Genomic DNA, 22555 nt, shown 5'->3' with positions numbered 1-22555 from the left:
TACTATTTTGTTCACTTCCATCAGGATGTTTAGTATAGGAAAATCCTGATTTAAGCACCCAAATAAAAACTTCAAACCATTCTATCACTCTATTTCTGAACAACACACAAATACCCACCATCGCGGCTTGTTTTTAGCACCAAAACTGAAATGCGGAAGCTACATTATCTGTATTTAAAAAGCAGTTTCATACAAACAAGTTAAACAATTGCTCACAGTGGCGGCAGGGAGAAGACATTTTATTTGAACCTGGCTTCTAAGAGATGCTAACAGCAGTTCAGTTTGCCATCAAATATCAAACTATTCCAACAATAGATTTGACCGAAGCGGTTTAGCAGCCTGATAACCCAATTGCTTCTGATTTAAAAGCTTTGCAGGGGTCTTCTTTGAACTAGGAATCTGGAAAAGCATGTCTTCCACTGTGCACACAGTTATCCGTCCTGAAGCTTGTAGTTTCGTATAAATATCTCCTAATTTGGCAGAAAGTTCGGGGTTTTCTTCCATCTTTTCCCTGACTGTAGCCAGCTAAGAAGGAGAAAATGACAGACTGTTACACTTCAGCAAGTGAAGATCTCATTCAACCACCATACTGAAGACAAGCAACCACTCAAAGGAAAAAAAAAAGTATAGAACGTAAGATAAGTGGCTAACACAATGACTCATAAGAAGAGGATTTTATGCAGCACACATTATATATCACCAGACAATGGTGGAAATGCACTGGATATCTATTAGTGAGAGTTTATTAGATTTAAAACTTCCTCAAAGTTGTACAGTCCTATTTTCAGTCCTAGTACAGACTAACACATTTATTTTCTATTTAAACCCAGGAAACGTAATTGCTTCCTGGAACCTACTTTCCAGATCAGCACAATTCTACTTATTATGTATTGCATTGAATGTACAGTACAGTACAAATCAATAAAAGTCACACTACAGAACACTGAGAAGTTCTGTATGCCATACACAGAGTATGAGTTCAAGTATAAGTAAAACTCTTAAAAACTGTTATTGATCAATAACCTTTCATGGAAGGAATGGGTTAGGACTGATGCTTAGTCTTCTTAGGGACTGTTTCAAATTTGCCAAACAGAATCAAAATACAACATTGACACATGCAACATTTATTACAATGAATTTACAAAATGAAATGCTGCTTAAAAAAAAAAATCTCTTTCCAACATAGCAGTTAATATGCATGGGCTAGGTTTTGAAACGTATGCCCCCTTCTACCTAGTATTTGATATTTTACATATCGGTTATTAATTTTTTTAAATAGGCAGCAGTGAAAGGCTAAGTATTTAATTATTAACACAGCTTAAAATATCTTGTTTCAGAGGCGCATTCAAAATGAATAAGTTTCAGGAAAAGCAGCAGCAATGCTGCCAAGCTGATAGGGGTACATATGTGCTCTGAAGGAAGCCTTTTTGGTGATCAATACTGTAAAAGCTATTTTTTATAGTAAAATAGCAAAAGCTATTATCTCCCATATCACACTTCCCTGTATAGCATCACAGGTCTTTGCAAGTATTACCAGCCTAACAGTATCGCTGTGATCAGAACTTTATTCTCATTTTTACATCACATGAAAATAGCATAGAAGGCAAGGGATTAAATGATTTAATGCCACTAGGGAAGGCTTCATCTATAGTCAGATGAAATTTGAGCTTCTAAGAGCAAGATCCACAATAAAAAAGGGAAGTGGACAGCTAAGTGCTTTGTCCAACAGTACAGAAAACCAGCCAGCTGCTTTGGCATCTGAATGCATCAGAACCCAAAGAACTTTAGTAGGGTGAACTCAGGCACTTGAAGTTCTGTAGCTGAACCACCGTAATTATGGCTCAGCCAAGCAGCATGGACCTCCTCTCATTACTGTATACTTACCACCTGCTCAGAAAACTCGATTTTTTTCACAAAGGGAGGAGTGTCTACTTCTATTGCTGCTTCTAATGTCTTTATTACATCTTCTAGCAAACCAGATCTGAGCTGGACAAGAACCTTAAAAATAAAATAAAGCCAAACCACACAAATAGTACTTAGCATCAGAATGCAAATTTTTAAAGAAGCGTTTGAGGAAGACATGAAGCAAAGCAGACAAAACACATTTCTCGATGCTGCACTGATAAAAATTCTTTAATTATGAAGAAAGCAGAGAGAATTATCAATTTCCTCAGAGGCTTTTGGGTTTTTTAAATCTCTTGTAGCAAGAAAGCAAAAAGTCACAATGTCATAATTAGATATTGTTCATGGGTCTATACTCACAGATGTAGAACTGGTCTACTTTCCATTCCCATCTATGGTAGGAAGCGATTTTAAAAAATGGGGGGAGGGTTTTAACCACTCAGAATTTAACTCATCCAAATGACAGAAATTGTCTTTTGGCTCAAAAACAAGCTCAGCAACAGTACTGATACACACCTGTGCTATTAAGAACCTGGCCTTCTATTACTTTGCACATGAGAGTTTTTTGTCCTGTATAGCATACTTCTCTGCAAGATTCTAACACAAAGCAAGTATACTTACTTTAAGATTATTGTATAGTTTGTTCTCTGTTTTCATTATCTGGGAACAATAAAATTTGGCTTGCACTACATCATTCTAAGAAGAAATTATAAATAATAAAAAAAATACAGTTAAACATGTGTGACACACTTTAACAATAAGGTCAAGAAAAACAAGTCTTTCACAACTTCTCAATAAATCACAAACCAACATCTACACCCCTTTCACCAAGACCCATAGACTCCAAACAGCATTCAGTCTGTGAAAGGAACACTCCACACTGGAGTTTCCCTGTCATCTGGCTCTGTAGCACATCGGAGAGTACTCCCTGCCTCAGATCAGCAGGGAAAGGAAGCATGTAAACAACACTCAGCATAAGAGCGCCTAAAGATCTATGCACGTGCTCAGTTTGGCACATGTCAGAGTACTTAAATGAAGTGCAGCATATGTTAATGTGGGTATTTATCCTGCCCAGCACTTTCAACCTTTTGGACATACACATTTACAGTACTGTATCTATGTCATCAACTGATTTGTATAGACAGTAAATGTTACACCGACATTTACTAGGCCAACCACTATTACTTGGGATCAAGAAACATCTTACTCACAGCAAGAGCTACTGATCATGCAACTTAAGGAATAGTTAAGTGTAATGTGGAGCATTATTCTGTTTGCAAAACAAGAATTTTAACTGATTTTTACATAAAGTAACAGCATCAAGAATATTTCATATTGTTTCAGAGACAGAGATTTTGGTTTTTAACCTCAATGCCAATGAGAAGCCCTTGCCACCATGCATGAATAAATTAATTTAAACGATGTTGTTGTTCACTGTCTCTGTTCACAGAGACAGTGCAAAGAAGACCACAGAGCGCATAAGAAAATTTTAACAATTCTACTCCATTAATTCAAATCCGTGAACAACATCAAATCGCTAGCTCTTACAGTGCCTCTGACCTCTGTTTAGACATGAAACAGAGAAGGTTCAGAATTTCCTCAAGCTGTATACACAAATTAATGGCAGAGGAAATACTAGACTTTAGAATTTCCTAATGTTATTCTCCTGCTCAGTCTTTCACCCTGTACTGCCTCAGAGCCTCTTTGTATGAGTGGCACATTAGGCACATGAGGTATATGAAAATGTTGCCCTGATGAAACATGCTGTGGAGAAAGACAGACCATCTCCCAGGCTGTAGGGCAATATGCATCATGGCCTTTCAGTTTGCCTCCCAAGATAAACATTTTAAAGAAATGATTGTGCAAATATTTTAAATTATCATTTTAATTCTATTTAAAGGAAACCATCACGAAATAGCAGTATCTGCAGGACTGGGTCCATGGTTACATCTAACCTGCTGGCCCAACTCTCTTTCATTTTCTAAAATATTCTATATGGCATAGTCACTAGCACAAAATACCCATGCATTAGACTCAAGACATATGTTTAGATTTCAGCATTTCCACATTCACTTTGTGTGGGAGTTGTCTATAATCCTACTCTTTTGGGGGCCTAAAAGTTCTAGTACTTGAAGTTATTACATAGATCAGTTATGCTTCCTCTATGTTTGCTTCCTTTCACTGACTATCTTACTACAACAAAACTGTAGAGATTCAGGCACAAATCAAAACAAAAGGTACTGTACCTGCTTCAGAGCAGTTGCCACAGCAAAGCAGAATGCTCGCAGTGGTAATGTGTCACCTTTCAGCTGTGCTTCTTCAAGTAGTTTTGCAGAGATTTTGCAAGACTCTGGGTTGTCCTGCACAGAAATTTCAAATCTAAGTTGCACTTATTATTCTCATGATCTGAAAGGACTGTAGGCAATTGCAATCACATTCAGAAGGCATTCAGAAGTCAACATACTGTAAGATCGCCATAACAATCCATATCTGAATGCAACCAAACAGATTCTGTGCAGCACTTCTTGAGACACACAACATCAAAATACAATATTCAAAGCTACAGAGTTCAGAAGAAGGTAAAAATAACTTCCATTATTTTAACAACTATGCCTTACCCTAACTGCTTTGGCTTCTACAAGAGATAAAACAACCCCCGGCAGCATGCTAAAACCAACAGATATTCCTATGCACTGTCCAATCATTTGCAAATCAGGAAGAAAGCTGATTTTTTGTCCTTACTTTATTCTAAAAGCTACATTAGATAGTTAATGAAAATCAGCGTTTTCTAAGTATTGAACTACTCAGCACCATCACACTAAAGTATGTGCAAACTTGAACATTCAGCAATTTTTAGCCTCTCTTATGGATTTGTCTTTGTTTAGCCCATACCCAGGGCTAAACAACAGCAGCTTTTATCTCACCCAGTGTCCCTTCCCCAAATGAGGAAGGGAATTGGGAAAAAGAGAGGGAGACTCATGGGATGAAGTTAACCAGATTTAATGAAATGAAGAAAATCAATATAAATGACAACACAAAACAGACAAAAATATACTTATCCACACATCACTGGCAAGTTACTCCAGGAATCACAACAACAAACAGAGAGAAAGGACAAAAAGCAATGAGAGCAGAAAAAGCCCCAACCTCTTCCCACCAAACCCTCTCTTTTATAGTGAACTTGATGTCAACGATACAGAATACACCTGTGGGCCAGCCAGGGTCAGCTGCCCTGGATTTAACTGCTGAGGGCCTTGATCACCATGGCTGGCCACAAACTGAAACCAAATCCCAGTGAAACCAGGACAGGATTAAATCATAGAACCATAGAATCACAGAATCACGCAACGGTCTGGGCTGTAAGGGACAGACAGCATAGACATTTGCCTGTTTTCCAACAAAGAAAGCTTCCATTATTGCTGGGACTACTTTCAATAACAGTATATAGTAAAAAGCAATGAGTATACCTGTGTGTTACCTCACAAACAACCAACTCTCAAAAAGAATGTTCCTCATACTGGAAATTATGAGTAGAGCTGACTGGACCCCAGACAAAATAATACCTTCCAAATTTAAAAGCTGGTACCAGGAAGGTTTTGTAACAACTGGTACCACCAATGTGGATAAGAGCCTTCCTATTCCTTCCTAGTATTTGGTGTTGACTTCTGTTGCTAATGCTCAAAGTGTCATTCCTGCAAAATACCGATTTAAGGGATAGGGCCATTCTTTGGGTGTTTAACAGATGCTTTTCCACGTCACTGCTGAATGGTCTGCACATTCACAATGGTCTGTGAAAGTATCTTTTAAACCACGTGAGGATCCTATGGTTTAAAACATGTTCTTTGAAAATTTAGAATCATTCTGACCACCAGAAGATTGATTATTACTACATAAATATTTTGTTGTCATCAAAAGGCCCATAGCCCTTTGCTGCACTAAAAGAAGGACCATCTGTTACCTTAGAGGATAGCAGTGCCTTACAATGATTTAAAACATCCCAGAAGAATCTGTACAAAGATTAAACATGAATTCCTTTGTTTACCTACTAGCAATAATCTGAACTTTAAGCCTTGTACATTTTTCTGTACTGGTCTCTGGCATGGTTAATCAAAAGAAACCAAGAATTAACCTGGTAAAAATCCAGCACTGCTCATAATGATTCCAGCACTGCTCTTAATGATTCCAGCACCATTATTTCCAGTATTCAAGTAGTGCATCTTGAAGATACTTCCCTTCAAGATGTTTTCTGAAGTTTCTTATGTTGCATCATGAGCAAAAACACTTTTGAGCTTCATGGTTTCTCCTCCTACCACTGAATCAACAGATTAAGCTTTTGAAAGAGGTCCACATAATCCTCTTCAGTGCATAAAGAGTTACTACATCTTATTCCCTTATTGATAGTATTTTATCTTAATGAAAAGCCCCCCACAAATTTATTGTGGCTGTTAAAACAACCAGGTGACAGTTTAGAATCATTTCCCCTCTATTTTTATCAATCTGCTAAACAAGTCATGATGGGCCAGATTCTCTATTGAAAACACAGGCAGGGACAGAACTAGTAGAAAACAGAAGTCCCGGGAACCTCTTCCAGTTGCACATGTCATCGATCCAAGCCTTCTGATAGCAGGCCATGGAAAGAACCATGTAAAGATTTTAGGGAAGACGCCACAGCACAGGGAGTAAAGGATACCTCAGAGAAACACAGTGGGTTTCTGTGAAAGCCTTTACGTAAACGGTCAGAGTATAGACCAAAGAGCAACCTTGAAGTGGTAAATATTGCCTCAGTGGATGCTAGTAGCAAACATCAGGTTATAAACTTGGGTTGTAGCATAGTGTCAGACTCTTTCTGTGCATTCATTCCAAGTACATTCATAACTTTCTAAAAAATGCATCTTCTATGTAGAACTGGTAACAACCCTAAACTGACTGTAACCATCAATCTCTAGCTGTTTTTAACAGCAGACAGCTTCCACAGCTCTTTCTCAGCGCTGTCTACTGCCCCACTCTCCAAAGCCCAAAGCCACATGGCTATTTCTATTTCCTCTGCCCTAAACGCAGCCCTGATTCATAAGAACTGAGGATTTCAGAAGCACCACATAAATTACTGCTGAGCTACCATTTTATGCCAACTCCTTTTCATTTCATATGCACTCAGTTTCATTGTATGGTTAACTGAGAAACCTAAGGAAGTTTAGTCTAGTGGTATAATGTTTTCTCAACTAGTGTCTTTTTTCCCAAAAGCATGTGGAAATTGAGGAAGAGTTTCCTACTGAGTTTGGGAAGGGCCCATGTTAATATTTCAAATTGCAGAACTGATTCAAATCTGGAGAGGAAGATCAAAATAAAAAAGTTTGGGGATCTCACTTTGCTACAAAAGGGAAACAGTTCTAAGGAAACACTAGTAGAACCTGTGTAGCCTAGTTTATTACTATGTTCATGCTCTTTTTCTTTGAGCTAAAAATAGAGTCAAGCTCAAGGGGCAGCCTGTCTCTCACTGAACGCATTCATTTAGGTTTCTTTTCTCCACCCAGCTGCCCACTGTCATCAGGCATGTAGGAACACAATATCTTTGAGAACTCTAATGCCTGCCAAATTTGGGTGGAATTACAGAAATGGTTCAAGGTTACTTGGAGGGGGAGGGGAGAAATGGATGGGAGATGTCTGACAAACAGAACATATATATGCCTTGTCTCTTAAGGAAGCCAGACTAAAATACTATCGAGGCTCAAACAGAGAGTATAGTCTGAAGAGATGCACAGATCCTGGAGAAAGAATACTACCAGCTAATCAAAGGCTGTATCAAATTTGTTCCCTAGTGCTTATGTCCACATAATTTAGAGATTTGTGACCTCACTTTGTATGGGAAGCTATATATGTGCACCATATCATGCACAATGAAGTGATTTAGGACTTAAATATGTCTAAAACATTTGTACTAGATAAGAAATTATGACTGGGAACACATGGAAATTTTTAAACCCCAAAAAAATGAAGACAGAGACAAGGCATTTCAAATACTTTTTCATCACGTAAACTGAAATACTTACCAGTTTGTAGCATATTGCAAATGCAAGTAGATACGTTTCCTTGTTGAAAGGTATACCTTGTTTTTTCATTTCTACCAGAACTTCCAAAGCACCTATGAAAAATACATTAGTGTTACTCACTTCACAAATTTAAGGCTGTACATTTAGTAACTGGAAAAAAAAATCAACATGGTACAAGCTCAGTAAGTCTATTTCAAAATAAAAACGTAAACTTAAATTTGTTATTTTTTTAAAACTCTCACTCTTCCTAACTGCCCAGAAAGCAAGCCTTTGAAACTCATGATCGAAGCTTCTACCATTTTAGGCAAACTATCTAACAGCTCCTCAATAATGCACATGCTCCACTACACCACAACACTACATTCAGGCTCTGATCTAGTTATTTTTACAATGGCTCAGTCTCAACTGTTAGGACAACCACTGGACTTAGATTTGCCAGACATCAAGAGACAAAGCACTGCATGTTCAACAAATTTCAAATAAAGGGATTTGCTTGAAGAGCTTACTGCATACTCAATTTAAGGTTTTCTCATGGACAGTCTTTTCAGCTAGGACAGATGATTCCACCTTATCCTCACAAAGGGCCAAACTGATTTGAAGCGTTTGACTTAAATATTGCAGTAGCCACTCTGTGTGGGCATAGTAGTAAGACAAATCAAGAGAAGACTATGGTCTAGTTTTGTTATCAAAAGAAAAAGGGTACTCTTCCCTGCTCTGACACAAATGCAGAACTGCCAAAAAAATTGCTGAAGAACTTACTGTTCCAAAACCCACATAAACCAAACTTTGAATAGAGAAAACAAAAAGCTATGGGAAATTACAAACCAAAAAATTGTCAAGCCTTCGGAGAAGAGGGTTTAGGAAACAAGCCGCCCTGGTTAATCACAATTCTGTGCAACTGAGAATGGTCACAAGACCATTGGAAGTATGAAACAAATACAGCCTTCCATTTTTGTTACACATTACCATGCAGCTCATTCACATCTACACTAATTTACATGATGTTTGGCCTTCTAAAACCATAAACCAATCAGCAATATTCATTAAAAATATATATATATTTATATACACACACTTACAGTGAGAAGCATCCTCCTCAAAACATATTTGCCTTAGCAAACATAGTACTTACTTTCAAAATGGCCCTTTTTAAACAACATAGTCATCAAAATATGGAATGATGTACTCTCTGAGAAAAAACCACGCAAATTCTGGAGAAGAAATATACAAACAGAGCAAGCATAAAGAAAGTTGGGACAGTGAACATTCTTACTGTGCACAGCATTTAGGAGGTCTTCCTACTGGAATAAGCCCCATATTCACAAGTTCAACATTTAACTCTCTGGGTTCCCTGACTGTCAAGTAACCTCTAAAATACCAGTGACTCAGTATGGTCAAAAGCTCACTAAAATTAAACAGAAATTTCCCAGAGATTCCCACTATCTTTTCTTTTAATGACAGACTGTAACCTCCAAGTTAATGCAAGCAGGAGTCACTGACTAACGGCAACTCCAAAATCTCAGCAGAAATACAGCTTGCAGCTGATTAACAATATCTTTGTGTAAAGTATCACCACCATGAAACTGAAAGAATTTTTTGTTAATCACAATATCAAATGATGAACAGTCAGCACAAGGGCATGAGTGATGACAAGCAGAGCAGCAGAAGAAAGAGCAAGTATATTTTACCTTCTACTTCAATCACACTGTGTGTTAGGGATAGTCAAATAAAATGCCAGAGGTATTAAGTCTAAATTTCTGCAGCAGGATATGAAGAAGTGGTACTGTACCTTTCTATTCATTACTAAGTCCTGCAAGTACTGCAGGACCTGTCTCAATGACATAGATCTCAATCAAAGAAAAACAAACCAAAACAAAAACTACACATACTCTTACACATGCCTAATGTAAGAATAGTAGCTGAAGCAAGACTTTTCCCATTTCTGGCTAGGCATATGTCATGCCTTAATGAATTAATATCATAGATATGACTTTCCACTCTCTGCCAGAGATTTGAAGACACAACATTATTGCACTGAATCTTTTTAATTTATATACACTGGGCATGATTAATATCTTGTCGTAATAGCACACATAGCATTTTACAGATGTTCAGAAATAAGCCCTTCACTTTCTCAAGAACTAAAATGGCCAGGTTCCTGAGCTGATGAATATCATACCACCTCTACTGGGTTCAAAGGGAGTTTGAATTACAGAGTAACATGACAAATCTGTTCATGCAAATTACCCAAGGGATTTCAGAGCACTACTTCATAAAAACTCAGAAATGCTCCTTTCCAAGAACGATCTAATGCAACACAGGATGCAGGAAAACACGCACCAGCTGTGTTAATTTGAGGAACTAGTTTTTTAATCCATACTTCTTATTCAAATGATGCAATTATACAGAAGTATAATAACAAAGTTATCAAAGTAGCATTTAATTTTCTTTTAATTACTGCTTTGCTATTTTTAAAATAAAAACTGTGTAATCTGCATCCATACATTAATGTCATAGACATCCTTGCTACAGCAACACATATACTTCAAGTCCATGAGCTCAGGCAAGGCTCATGTGTAGCATACCAATTACTCATATTGGACTAATAATAACAATATTTTCAAAATATAGAGGGGAATTACCTGATCTTTGATAAGTTCTACTGCAGGTCTTTCAAGGTCCAGCTCATAACATAGCCTCATAAAGAGGGGTCCAAATTTAAAATTATGTAAGGCTGTGATTCCATTCTGTTCATGGTACCTAATCACACAGGACATGGAATTTGTCAAGAGAAAACAGCTTTAAAAAGACAGCAAGATCTGTATATCCAATGACGGAGGCACACTTCTCTGTCTGTACCAGCCAATGACATTTAGATAACAGGAGATTAATTTTATGGAAAAAATATTGGTTTGATCTAACTAAGAAACTAACTAGTAATAGGTAACCTCTTCTACTTCCAGTAAAGTAACCAGTATTGGATCAGTAATACAATGGGTCTCTGCCACAAAAACTCCCAGCTACCTTACCTTCTATTCACAGAGCAATAGCACAGGAAGTTGCAGCAGTCTATTTTAGCAGCAGTACTTGCTAAAATACCTCAACTTTTTCTCTACTACATGAAAAAACAAATAAAAAGATAAAAATTAAGTGTTCCACTTTTTTCTTCATAGCTCCTACACTGTAACTGCTGGGAGTCTTTCATTCACAAAACCTCCTGACCTGCCACTGCTGGGTCCAGATCAGTTTAAAACCAGGCATGTCTTGGCCAGAAAGTGCCACTGAACACACCACTACCTCTCAGCTGAGAGATGACATTTCTATGGGGCTCACTATTCATTCTGCATACAGTAGGACACCACTTTGCTCTCATAGCTTGACTCTCATTTGATCTGAGAGTCTCTGAAGGGTTGGAAGAGCCAAAGTAAATGAAAATACAGCCTTAGTTTAAGGGATTAACTATGCATATAGCCATTGAATTAGGGCAAGCCCTCAACTGCAGACATAAGCTGAGAGGATCTAACAAAAGAAAAACATAAAGACAGAAAAGAGTGTTACCTGGATTGTTAAAAATACCTGTAAATAGCTTTTCTGGCTAGCTCCACATCAGATGAAGTCTGACATAAATGCAGTATTTTTTTTAATTCATTTTTGAGAATCATTCCATTTTTCTTTAATTTTTCTTTAATACTGTTAAAATATGGATCTGAAAATAAAACACATTATAGCAGCAGTCTATGACAATTCCATTACCTGTGTTGCATACTTAGTACCTGAAACATGGAGATTCAGTGAAGGAGAAAGCTTGTTTCTTTCACCAAGAAAACTGCATAAAGCTTCTCACAGACAAACACGCCTAGGTGTCCCCATGAAGTCATGTCAGACTTGGAAAACCAAGAAGATGGTTATTGTGCAAGTAATTTCATTGTGTATGTTATGGAATACATCAGGTAATATAAAAATTTTAGAGGAAGGAAGTTTTGTAAGTGACATTTTCTGCCTTATATTCTTTTTTTAAAAAGCAAGCAAACAAACAAAACCAATCCCACTCAGCATTAAAATGAGCATAAGAACTTCTACTCCACACTGTTCATACAGAAGATTTAAGCTCCTTCACAACTGATGCAAAACACAGAGAGTCTCAAACATAATCTATGTATATCTATACATAGCCATAAATTTAGAATTGATTCTCTTCCTCCCCAAAAAAGAGGTTTCTCTATCCAGCACACTTTCCTATGACAAAGCAAGCACAAAGACAAGTCCTTCAGTTGGTAATCCCAAGGCTCTGATTCAGACACACACAAGATTAAAATCACATGTACCACCCGGCAGCCCCATTCTCTAATGGTGCTGCCCCTGTCTTGGGCAGGGAAGTGAACTTTTTTGTAGCAGTTGCTGGGTCACTGCTGTTCCCATACTAGTAATCTACACAAGAGGAGCAAAGTGAGCACTGCAGAGAACACCATATTCAGCTACTGGATGTGTATCTGTTGCTACATGCAAATACAAGTCCCTACTCAAGACTGAGTTGCAGAGCTGAATCCTGTGAAGTCAGAAGTATGTATATATGTAAGTATGCACATATAATGGTTGTCATTATGTGTTCTTTACAAATACAGTTGGGACCCCAGGGGTTTTTTTAAATTTCTGCGTACCTTTGCGTATTCTTTGTAAAAAACACATAGGAGTTATTATAACCACTGTAGGTAATTGTTTAACTGCTGTAGTTAATAAGTATAACTATTATAGTTAATAGTTGCATTATAACTACAATAAATAATAGCTATTATATATTCTGTGTAACAGAATAGTTACTTCTTTTTCCATTTCTAAACCAAGTTTATTACTAGACTTAATTACTTCTTTTAATCTTTCAAGTATTAGACTAAACACTGAGTACAGAAACCATGCACCAAACACACAAATAGGTGCTTAGCACATTGTTTTCATCAGTTCTCAGAGGCTGCTATTTGTACAAAACAAAGAGGTCAACTGTGACCTGTAAAGCCAGATATTTGGCTTCTACAAATCTGTTTTAGCAAGAGCGACCCATAGCAATAAATTCAATGTATCTCAGGTACAGGATGAATAATCCTCAATATGAGTACGTCATCATCACAGCAAAATATAATAACATCATGAGTTGCCAATGCCCTATTTAAATTCTACTTTTACTTAACCTAGGAAGACTGTCATGTTGACTTCAACTCCCTCTCTGTGCCAGAAGACTTATATAAAGTTTTGTATATTTATAAAGTTATATACAGGTATATATAAATCTAAATTTAATTATTTGTCTCTTTCTTGCCACACACAAAAAAATTAAAATTAACTACATCCTTTGGAACAACTGTCCATTTGTATCACTAGAACACCTGCACAAGATTAAACAGGTGCAGTAAATGGAGTTTTATCTAACCTTTCTTAAATAGTAAGGGCAAATTTATGTTTATATTTATGTTCCTTAAAGAAAGAATTTGTATACACTTTAAACAGCATGACAAAATCCCCATCAGAAAAAATCCACCGATCTTTCTCCTTTGTTAGTTTGGAAAACCTGAATTTGTTTTTCATATTCTGAGTATGCATACATCATCTGGAATTGGGTGTACAACTGAGAACTTACATTAGGTAAAAGGAAAAAAAATCTAAAAGAACAAGCTAACTAAATCTACAGAGTGGATTAAAAGAGAATTAGTGGCATAGGCCTTCTCTGGATAGTTAAGCAGCTATTAGGCTTTTTATTAACTTTCTCTGCTGATGATATATTTGAAGCAAGATTTGTAGACTGAAATAGTATTTTCTACTAGACTATCTGACAAAGTTGGAAAAGCAAGGACATGAATATTTCAGGTCTTATGTAAACACCTTGCATACCTGAAAGCTTCTCCACACTTTCCAACACAGCATAACTAACATTGTTTCATCCTACAAAGTCTCAGATCTTCCAGAAATTTTAGCCACAAAAAATTTGTAAGAGGAAGACATAAGTTGGTGCTTTAAACGGGGTCAATTGGTGTCATATTACAGTGACTTTGGCTGTCTTGTTTCCTATGATTCACGCTAAAATTGAGAATGGTGATTATGAAATGAATACTAATACCTTTATTGCCATGAACTTCATTTCTAATTGCCACTTTCATCTGCTGAAATTCTTGTAACTTTAGATCATCTTCTGTTAGTAGATACCGCTTCCCTACCATAAGACAAAAAGAGGAAGGTTGAGTTTTATGTCATACTGTCTGTTTTAATACTACTGAACTTTGAATTTATGAATTACTGCTGTTGATTATTGTGTGATGCCAGACCACTGGCAGCATAACACTAAAAAAAAGACTGCAAAAACTGCAGTTGCTCACATCACTGACAAAGAATCCAAGCACTGTGTCACAGCTTTCCAGAGTTCATGTGTACAAGGATGAAGAAGTATATATTTATTGGATGTGCAAAAGAAAAACTAGAGACACCATTCCTCTCCAACTAGTCACGGCACAAGAAGATTCTGCACAAGAATAAGATCTTTCTTCCCTTTCATGCTTTTATTGTTTGTCTTGTCATCTCTTTGTTCACCACAATTCACCAGTTGTATAACTTCCTTTCCTCACACGTGCTGTCCCTGGTATTGTAGAATGCATAGTTCTGGAAGCTCCAAACACAGTAGGAAGACAAAAGGAAAAAACACAAAGCTTATTATTCGGATTTTACTAACGCTCACGAGACCTAGTGAAGTTCTGGTGCAGTACAGACATCAGAGATACCACAGTCATTGCGTCTAGAATCTCAAAATTAACTTCGGGTGCTGATCTCAACTGTACTGTGTTGTAAGCTCCTTTAATAAAAGCATCATGCAAATGCTATCTGTGAAGTTTTTACTGTCACAAAACCAGCTCTCCAGTAGATTTTTATTTGCAACCAATGATTTTGTATCAGAGTCACTGTAATAGTTTATGTTGCCACAGTCTAATCTTTTAAGTTTTTGGCTTCTTAAAGAATGATTCTAATCATGAAGGGACAAGAGCAAGTATTGACCTGAGTTAGGTTATTTATTCTCCTTTTACATTTCCCTACCAAAACGGAACAGGCCACACAAATAAAAACACTTGTTTTTATGCAAGCGAAGCATGCTAATGACACGTTTCCTAAAATCTGAAGAAAAAATCCATTAAATAGCACCTTTAGCCATTAAATTTAATGGAAACAGTTCCAATGGGTGAATAAATACATTTTATCCAGCATGAAATTGGCCTGGATTACCTTGCCATTTACTTCCCACAGACCTTCTCAGCTGGTCTAACACCAAATGACCATCCCTGTCCTGGGCCTCTCCAGAGCTGATGCAGGAATCATGCTGATGCTTAGGATGGGACAGGCAGAGAGCTTGGGGCAGTAGAAATTTACCCTTCTTGAATTCAATTTGCTGAATTCTACCGCTTCTTTAAATTCATACCTTACAGTGTTATAGAAACAAACCAGTGCAAAATCAAATAAGAGGGCCTCTGAGGAAAAAGGACAGAGATTGATACTATGGCTGGTGCATGCAGGTGGTGCATGCCATCCCAGAGAACTTCAACCAACCTGCTTCACCTCAGAAGTGCTGCAGCCTCTAAAACGAAGGCCAGTGAAGAGCAGTGGGCAGACCACCACGCAGGTGGGAATCTTCATGACTCTGAGGGGTCTAACAGAGCTGTAAGCTGAGCGAAACCTCCACCGACGTTGCCGCAGAAGGCTTGGAGCCCAGACGGGGCCTATACTAGGGGAGCCCTCTGCCATACACCTCCTTTCCACCTGCCCTGTTTTGTTCTTCAGGCAAGGGAGCACCCTTTGTAAGGCCTCTGAAGCCCGGGCACAGCGGTGGTGACAACCAGCAGGCGCAGCCCCGGTTCTCGACAGCGTTGTTGTTGTCGTCCTCCCAGAATAGATACACATTTATGAAGCTGCATGTTTATATTTTTTTTGTGGCTCGTATCCAGCCACCAGCAAGCACGGAATTAAGTGAGTAACGCTGCTGCCAACCCTCCCCACGGGACAGCTCTGCCGCAGCAGCTCGGCCTGCCCACCGCAGCGCAAATGGGCCCGCTCCGAAGTCCACCGGGAGCCCCTCAGCGCTCCCCCCCGCCATACACGTCACCGAGGGGCTCATCCCCGCAGAAACTACAACTCCCGTCAGCCACGAGGCTGCCGGCGGCCGCCGGACCTGCCGGGAGCTGTAGTGCTCCGGTCGGCCCCACCCCGCCGACGGGCAACCTAGGGCCCCGGCCGGCATCCCGCCGCCCGCCCCTGCCGCGCAGCCCGCGGTACCTCCAGGCGCGGAGCCCCAGCAGCCCGAGGCGGGCGGGCGAACGGCCGAGCGCCACACCGCCTCCCACACCACCCTCTGGCAGCCACCAGCTAGCACCGCCGCCATCTTGCGCCCGGGCCTGCCGGCGCGGCCGGGGGCGGGGCGCTCGCAGGCCTGCCCCGCGCCGCCGCTCGCCTCTTCCCTCGGCGGTATGGCGGGCCGCGTGATCGGGCGCGGCGTGCTGTGGAGCAGGAGGGCCCTGGGCGCTGCGGTAGGTAGGTGGTCCGTTGGCAGGCGGCAGCGGGGCTCGCTACGGCGGCGACGGCGGCGGCGGCGGCGGGGGGGCGGGGGGGGGGGAGGTGCGCTGAGGGAAGGGACGGCACGGCACGGCCGGGCCGCCGGGGACAGGCCCTGGCGGGACGGGGCCTCGAGTCGCCGTGGTTGCCGCTGACTGCGGTGGCCGCCGCCGTGGGGAGCGTGAGCAGGGACGGGTACTGCGTGGGGACTTTTCCTTCGCCTTTATACACATATATATAAAATTGGAGACAGCTCTGAGAACGGCGTATCAGTAGCATGTGGTGCGGGAGAGTATTCTTAATTTATTTATTATAGATATTCTATCTCGCCGATTTCACAGCTTGGTATCTTAGGATCTGCCTTTTCGGGTCACGGGAAGCCTCTCGGAGTTGTGTGGAGGCCGCCAAACCCGCGGCAGTAGATGTTCAGCAAAACCTGGTAACTCAGGTGACAGAAGCAGAAGCGCGACTGATGTTTTTGAAAAGCCACCTTTCCAAAAATCGTGAACTTTGGGAAGAACTGATCTCAGTAATGTTTACTTAAAGTATGGTGATGATGGGTAACATTGTTATGCCTTTTCAGCTTCCCCGAGCAGAAGTTTCTCTGTGCTGCTTCCTGGTAGCTAGATGCCAGTGTCTCAAAAACGCCACCCTTTCCCCTGGCAATTCAGCCGCTCAGCAGCGAACTGGGGTGAAGGGCTGAAATCTGACCTCCAGCTTACCTGAGCAAAGCACTGTCATACCGATAGTGGCCTGTGCTATAAAAACTAGTTCTTTAAACCTTCATGCTTAAAGTGGCATCCTTAGCTGCGAATGAGCATACAGAAGTTAATCCTAAAAAAAACCCAGACAAACCCCAGATCTTTTGTGTGCCTCTTTTATCAATATAATGAAAAACAGCTTTAAATGAAACCCCACCAAACAAAAATACTTCTTTTTCTTATTTTCTAACTGGTAAAGTATTGTACATATTCTCATATTCTGACTGTGGAGTTCTGTGTACCAGGTCTTTTTGACAAAAATCTGCAAAGATGTTCAGAGCTGGATGTGTGTGTATAATTGCATATCAGAAGGATGATAAGGAGAAAAATTGTTTCACACCCAAGAATAACAGACTTTTGGTGGTAGCAGATAGATTTTCAGATAAAGGCTTTAAGGTGGTTGCTAAGAATTCTGCATAGCGTAGTAATATCTATTTTTAAAATACTTCATTTCTGCAACCTTCTGCATGTATTTCTATATCTTCCTTCAACAAATTTTATCCGTATGTTCCTCACGCATCTTCAAGGTTTTATAATCTGAGTGATGCACAAACACGGTTTGTTCTTCCAACTGAAGCATTTTGCATTTTGTTTCAAAAGCTAGAACAGCATCTTGAGCAGATTTCAAAGGTGGTACAAAGAGTATTTGGAAAAAACTTTCAAAAATGTTTGCGTGAGCTCTGCAGTTCACAGGAGTTGCAAAAAAAAGATGATTAAAAACGGAGTATTTCCAGATGACCATCTACTTTTCATTTCTAAATCTTTACACGTGGAAAAAATAACCATCCAGCATCACCAGAAAAGCCTTTTTGTGTGTATTAATCTTTTTTGCTTATGCTTTTGTGCCTACATTTAGCTAATTGCTAGCATTTGATGAAAAAAGGTCTGTGTGCACAAAGAAGCTATCCTTTATTGTTGTATGGGGTTTTTTCTACCTTTAAAAATGTATCATTTTCTTGAATGCAGAGTTCAGGTTTGGGAAGATTTGTTTCATGCTGAAAAAAAACTTGTAGGGGAAAGCTTTTCTGTTTTAAAAATGATGAGGTCATGGCTCATCCATTTACAAGGAATCTGAACTGTTATAGTAGCTGCTTTATGACAGCTGTGTCATAAAGACAGTTTAATGCATCCAACTCAGTAAATGTGACTGATTGAAAAGGTGATATCTAATAAAAAAAAAAGGTGATATCTAATAAAGTGTGAGTTTGGTTAGAGACATCTAAGCAACCTGGCTTATGCAGCGATTTCTTTCTTCATTAGGTAGAAGATCTCTTCTTTCTGTGGCCTATGTGGACAGCTCAAAATGGGAAAAGAGACAAAAAGAGGAGCACAGCCTGGGTGAGAAAAATTTGTTTCTTTTTCTCCACTTTGACTAATTAATTGCAAGCTGAACTCATTTTAGACTAGCTCGGCATCTATAAATACTTCAAAATAAGAAAATGTGTGGAGCAAAATGTGTCTGAGGTTCTATGTCAAAATCTGCTCAACATGTTAAAAATCTGTCATATATATTCAAAACTATAATGCAGAAACAGGTTAGAATTTGCCCATTTAATTAATGTTTGGTTTCTACAAGCTGATTTTTTTCTTTCACAAAATGCAAAGCTTTTATGAATGTCATAGTTCTGTGTCTGATAGTTAAGACTGTCTCTGAGTGTCCTCTTCATTGACATTGTTTTAATTGTAATGCAGTGTGAAAGAAGACCTATTCTATAAGTATTACAGGGCATTCCTGACTAAAAACATTTTTTTAAAAGAACATTTTTCTCAGAGTTTTGCAGGAAGGAAAGTTACATTTCTTGTTGAAATTTTAGATTTTTCTTTTGGGGAAAAATGAAATTAAACATGTTATTTCCGAGAAGTTGTACATTAAGTTGTATCTGCATATGGTACTGAGATCGCTTGTGTGAATTTCATAGCTACATTCTTTGGCTAGGTTACATTTGAAATTACTTTCCACCATCTTTTTGGTGACTATGTTAAATAGAAAGCATCATGCAAAACATTTTTCCGTGCTAAACATACATATACATTATTTTGTACCACAAGTGTTTTGGAGACCCCTTAATGCATAATATTTGTCTTCCATTTTTTGTTCCTGGGCCCCTGAAACATGTTTGTTAACTGTAACACAGATAATGAGGCTGAAACAAGAATCGGCAAGTGAAATTCAGGGGCTTTTGTCAAGCAGAAAGACAGACAAAATTATCAGAGTAATGTTTTTTATGCACTAATTTGTTTCTGTTATTTGCCTATGGACAGCTAGGTTGGTATTGTCAGCATGTTTTACTGTACATGGGCCAGAAACAGCCAGTGGGTGCTCACGTTTGTAGCTTGGATCCTGCAGAGACTCTTAATACTGTGTAACCCTTTACTGTCAATAGGACTGCTCATGCAGTGTTTTTTGGGCTGGAGCCACAGACCAGTGCCGTGGGATGCATTTGAACCAGTCACCTCCAGATGAAAAAGGGTTCTTATTTTGATTAATGTCATTGGCAATAGAAATCCACTGTAGAAGAAAACATTGTTGTTCAAGTGCTGGTAAAGTCCATGTTTGGCTTTTCCCAGGCCTGGCAAGACCTTTCATGACTGTTTGGCAAGCACTGTTCTTGCTGCTGCTCTGCCGATGATCTTGATCCAAAGCAGATGTCTGTTCCGTGCTTTTCAAAGAACTGCTTTGCATTTTCATTTTGTGCTCACAGAAAAGAGAAAACACGTTAACACTGTCTCAACTGTATTAGCCTTTTCAAAGAGGAGACAGCCCTGCAGACATCTGCCCTGTAGCTGTTAGTTGTATGGTTGAACATATAATCTTGTGTGTAGGAACTGGTGATTTGAGCTAGAGTGAATTCCTTGTGTTGAGGAGGTGCTCTTGTATTTGTGTATTTCAAACACTGTTTCAGAACTGTTATTCTGCAAAACTGTGTTGTGAGAATACATTTAAAGGAAAAAGAAGTATTTTTGATTTAAAGTCAGTTCCATTTCTCTGCTGCAGTGATGTGATGCCATCCCAGACTCAAACTCATTTACTGTGTCTGTATAAGATATGCTTTGTTCTGTTCTCCCTAGTCTCAGTTTAGCATTCCAAGCATGAACGAGTGTAGCAAACTTCAGTACTGAAAAAAGCATGGGAAAGAACAAGACTGTATTTTGTGTACAGAAATACATTTGTTCAAAAAGGTAGGAAATGAAAATGTATTAATTTGGAATTTACAAACTGCTTGCTGGTAGGAAGATACCTGTCTAGGAGTAATTTAGGCTCCACTTATTAAAAATGAGATATCAAGGAAGTGGGAGGCATGGCTGGACTTAGATTCTGCAGTGTTCAGTTCGTTCATCACTAACAACGGTAAAGTTAAGTGACAGTAAGTATCTTGATGAGAAAAATAGCAATTACCAGAATCCCAGGGGGTGGCAGAATCCAAGTGAGATAGGAAATGTCTTTTTTTGTTGAAAAAAATCATGGTACACAAAATGGTTCATCCATGACACCAGGTGGCAGTGCTGCCTTTACAGGCTTGAATAATTTCCATTCAAAGCTGCCTTCGATACAAAGCTGTAGTTCTTTCCAGAAGCTATTAGGGATGTGGAAATACTGAGGCATGTGAAACATATAAGTTTGTAAGGCAAAGTACTTGCCTCAGCCTTCATTTATATTTTAATTGGGTCTTCAAGATAAATCAAGGCTTTCTTTATGCAGAAAATGAAATATGAGCCTGTGAGTTAAGGTATTAGCTCTGTCCATCATTCCCAGGACAGCTGAACTTTGCATCCGCTTTCCTGTTGCTGCCCCATCACTGGATTTCAACCCTTTCCTGGATGGGCTACTTCTAAGAATAAGAGGGTAGTGACCTCACATGGTGGCCAGATGTGCCACTTGTTGATGTGGTACATGCCGTGGATAGGTACACACTGCGAATCAAACTGAAACTGTGTTGATTTCCTAGGCCACCAAACTGGCATTAGGTGTCATAACCACTGACTTGGAAGGTGAGGGTCAATATTTTCCCAGTCATTGTCCTGAATCACCCAGTTGCAAGCAGCAAGACATTGAGTTTCTATGAACAAATGAAAATAAAAGTGAACATGAAATGTCAAAATACCAATATTCTAGAGACAACTGTGAAGTCATGTCCAGAAGTTAGATGACCTCAGCTCAGACTTATGGTTAGTTTGTTTCAATCCATGAGATTCTGCAATATGCAGAAATATATTTTTAGAGAAATTAAAAGTTTTGTAAAAGTTCATATTCTAGAAGTGTCTTTTTAGGCAATGTGTATGAGAGATTATATATACTAGTGTCCTGTTTGGTAATGACTGTCAGATAAAAGTACTTGCAACATACGTCTGTTAGAATGTACATAGAATTTTGCTTTGGCTGTTAAAACATTTATTTGGTTTATACACCAATCTTAGCGCTCAAGTTTTACTGCCAACAGAGGTAGGAGACTTGGGCATTCACATTCTTGCATTCTAGTGCTTCTGTCAGGATGTTTTTGACTAAGAAGCAGCTTTAATCTTGATTATTGAATAGCAACTTATGATACAAACTTGGTTTACGAAAGGTAGCTGAATTATTTCAAATAATGAATATGAGGAAAAAAGTCTGATTTTAGGTGCTCTTCAGAGAAAACAAACCAGGAAAGAATTACTCACTGCAAATTATTCCTATCTAGAAACTACAGCAGAAATGGCAATTTGTCTGGAAACAAGCTAAATTTCCCATTAACTTGATTTGTCTTCTATTCTTTAAGGTTTAATCAGTTTTCATTTTATTGTGTCTCTTATACTGGAGGTGATAGATAAGCGCTTCATGTTGCTTTCCATGCTAAAGTTCTGATGGAGAGTTCCAGCTTTGTAGACACCATGAAAGGTCAATCATTAAAATTCTGTGCGTGAACTCTCCCCCAGGAAGCCTGTATAAATGGCTAACAATCTTGGGATCTTGCACTCGTAGCATTGTGTTCATTTGGTTTGTATTTTACTTAAATACTCAGTGTTTCCTTAAATGGGCTTTTCATCTTTATGAGCACCTAGATGAAAGGAGTGCCAAGCTCAGGGGTTGAGTATGGCCCAAAATGGTCTTAGGTGTCACCTTCGAGTTTTCAGAGGGTGATGCATAACAAAAATAGTTCTGGAATAGATAAATGAACTCCCAACCTGTGCAGTTGTCTGTCTCAGGTCCACGTTGCTGTCATCAAACATAGCAGATTTCGGAGTGAATACTTTTTTCTAGCCGCCTCAGAATGCAGATGAAGAATGTTGGAT

At 39.1% G+C, this 22555-nt stretch overlaps 2 protein-coding genes across 3 annotated transcripts in view; one reads left to right on the top strand and one right to left on the bottom strand.

Annotated features, from left to right (window-relative positions):
* Window positions 1–222: 222 nt before the first annotated feature.
* On the bottom strand, window positions 223–16387 carry PTCD2 (pentatricopeptide repeat domain 2). Its single transcript, XM_068422215.1, has 10 exons — window positions 16251–16387; window positions 14056–14148; window positions 11526–11655; window positions 10592–10709; window positions 9082–9160; window positions 7950–8041; window positions 4149–4262; window positions 2524–2598; window positions 1885–1998; window positions 223–525 (listed from the first exon to the last, which is right to left on the bottom strand). Exons 1-10 carry the CDS (start codon window positions 16354–16356, stop codon window positions 301–303), a joined length of 1146 nt encoding a protein of 381 aa, XP_068278316.1. The 5' UTR covers window positions 16357–16387; the 3' UTR covers window positions 223–300.
* A 3-nt stretch (window positions 16388–16390) lies between these two features.
* The window catches only part of MRPS27 (mitochondrial ribosomal protein S27), a 49708-nt gene continuing 43543 nt past the window's right edge, over window positions 16391–22555 (top strand). The window contains exons 1-2 of one of the 2 annotated variants that reach the window (XM_068422213.1): window positions 16391–16509; window positions 18552–18625. In XM_068422213.1, the coding sequence (XP_068278314.1) occupies window positions 16442–16509; window positions 18552–18625 (142 nt within the window). In that variant the 5' untranslated portion in view covers window positions 16391–16441. The remainder of the gene's footprint in view (window positions 16510–18551; window positions 18626–22555) is intronic. The other variant, XM_068422214.1, reaches the window with a different exon arrangement.

The sequence above is a fragment of the Nyctibius grandis genome, chromosome Z (genome assembly GCF_013368605.1).
Source record: "Nyctibius grandis isolate bNycGra1 chromosome Z, bNycGra1.pri, whole genome shotgun sequence".
NCBI classification, from domain to species: Eukaryota; Metazoa; Chordata; class Aves; order Nyctibiiformes; family Nyctibiidae; genus Nyctibius; species Nyctibius grandis.
This window is presented reverse-complemented; position numbering and strand designations above follow the sequence as displayed.

What these genes read in the sequence shown, in the direction of transcription:
- PTCD2 (XM_068422215.1), bottom strand. Translation starts at nt 16,356, where the DNA reads ATGGCGGCGGTGCTAGCTGGTGGCTGCCAGAGGGTGGTGTGGGAGGCG. An exon ending in TGAAGTTCATGGCAATAAAG is followed by an intron (nt 11,656 to 14,055) that starts GTATTAGTATTC and finishes TTTTATTTTCAG; the next exon opens with ATCCATATTTTAACAGTATT. An exon ending in TAAAAAGGGCCATTTTGAAA is followed by an intron (nt 8,042 to 9,081) that starts GTAAGTACTATG and finishes TATTTTTCATAG; the next exon opens with GTGCTTTGGAAGTTCTGGTA.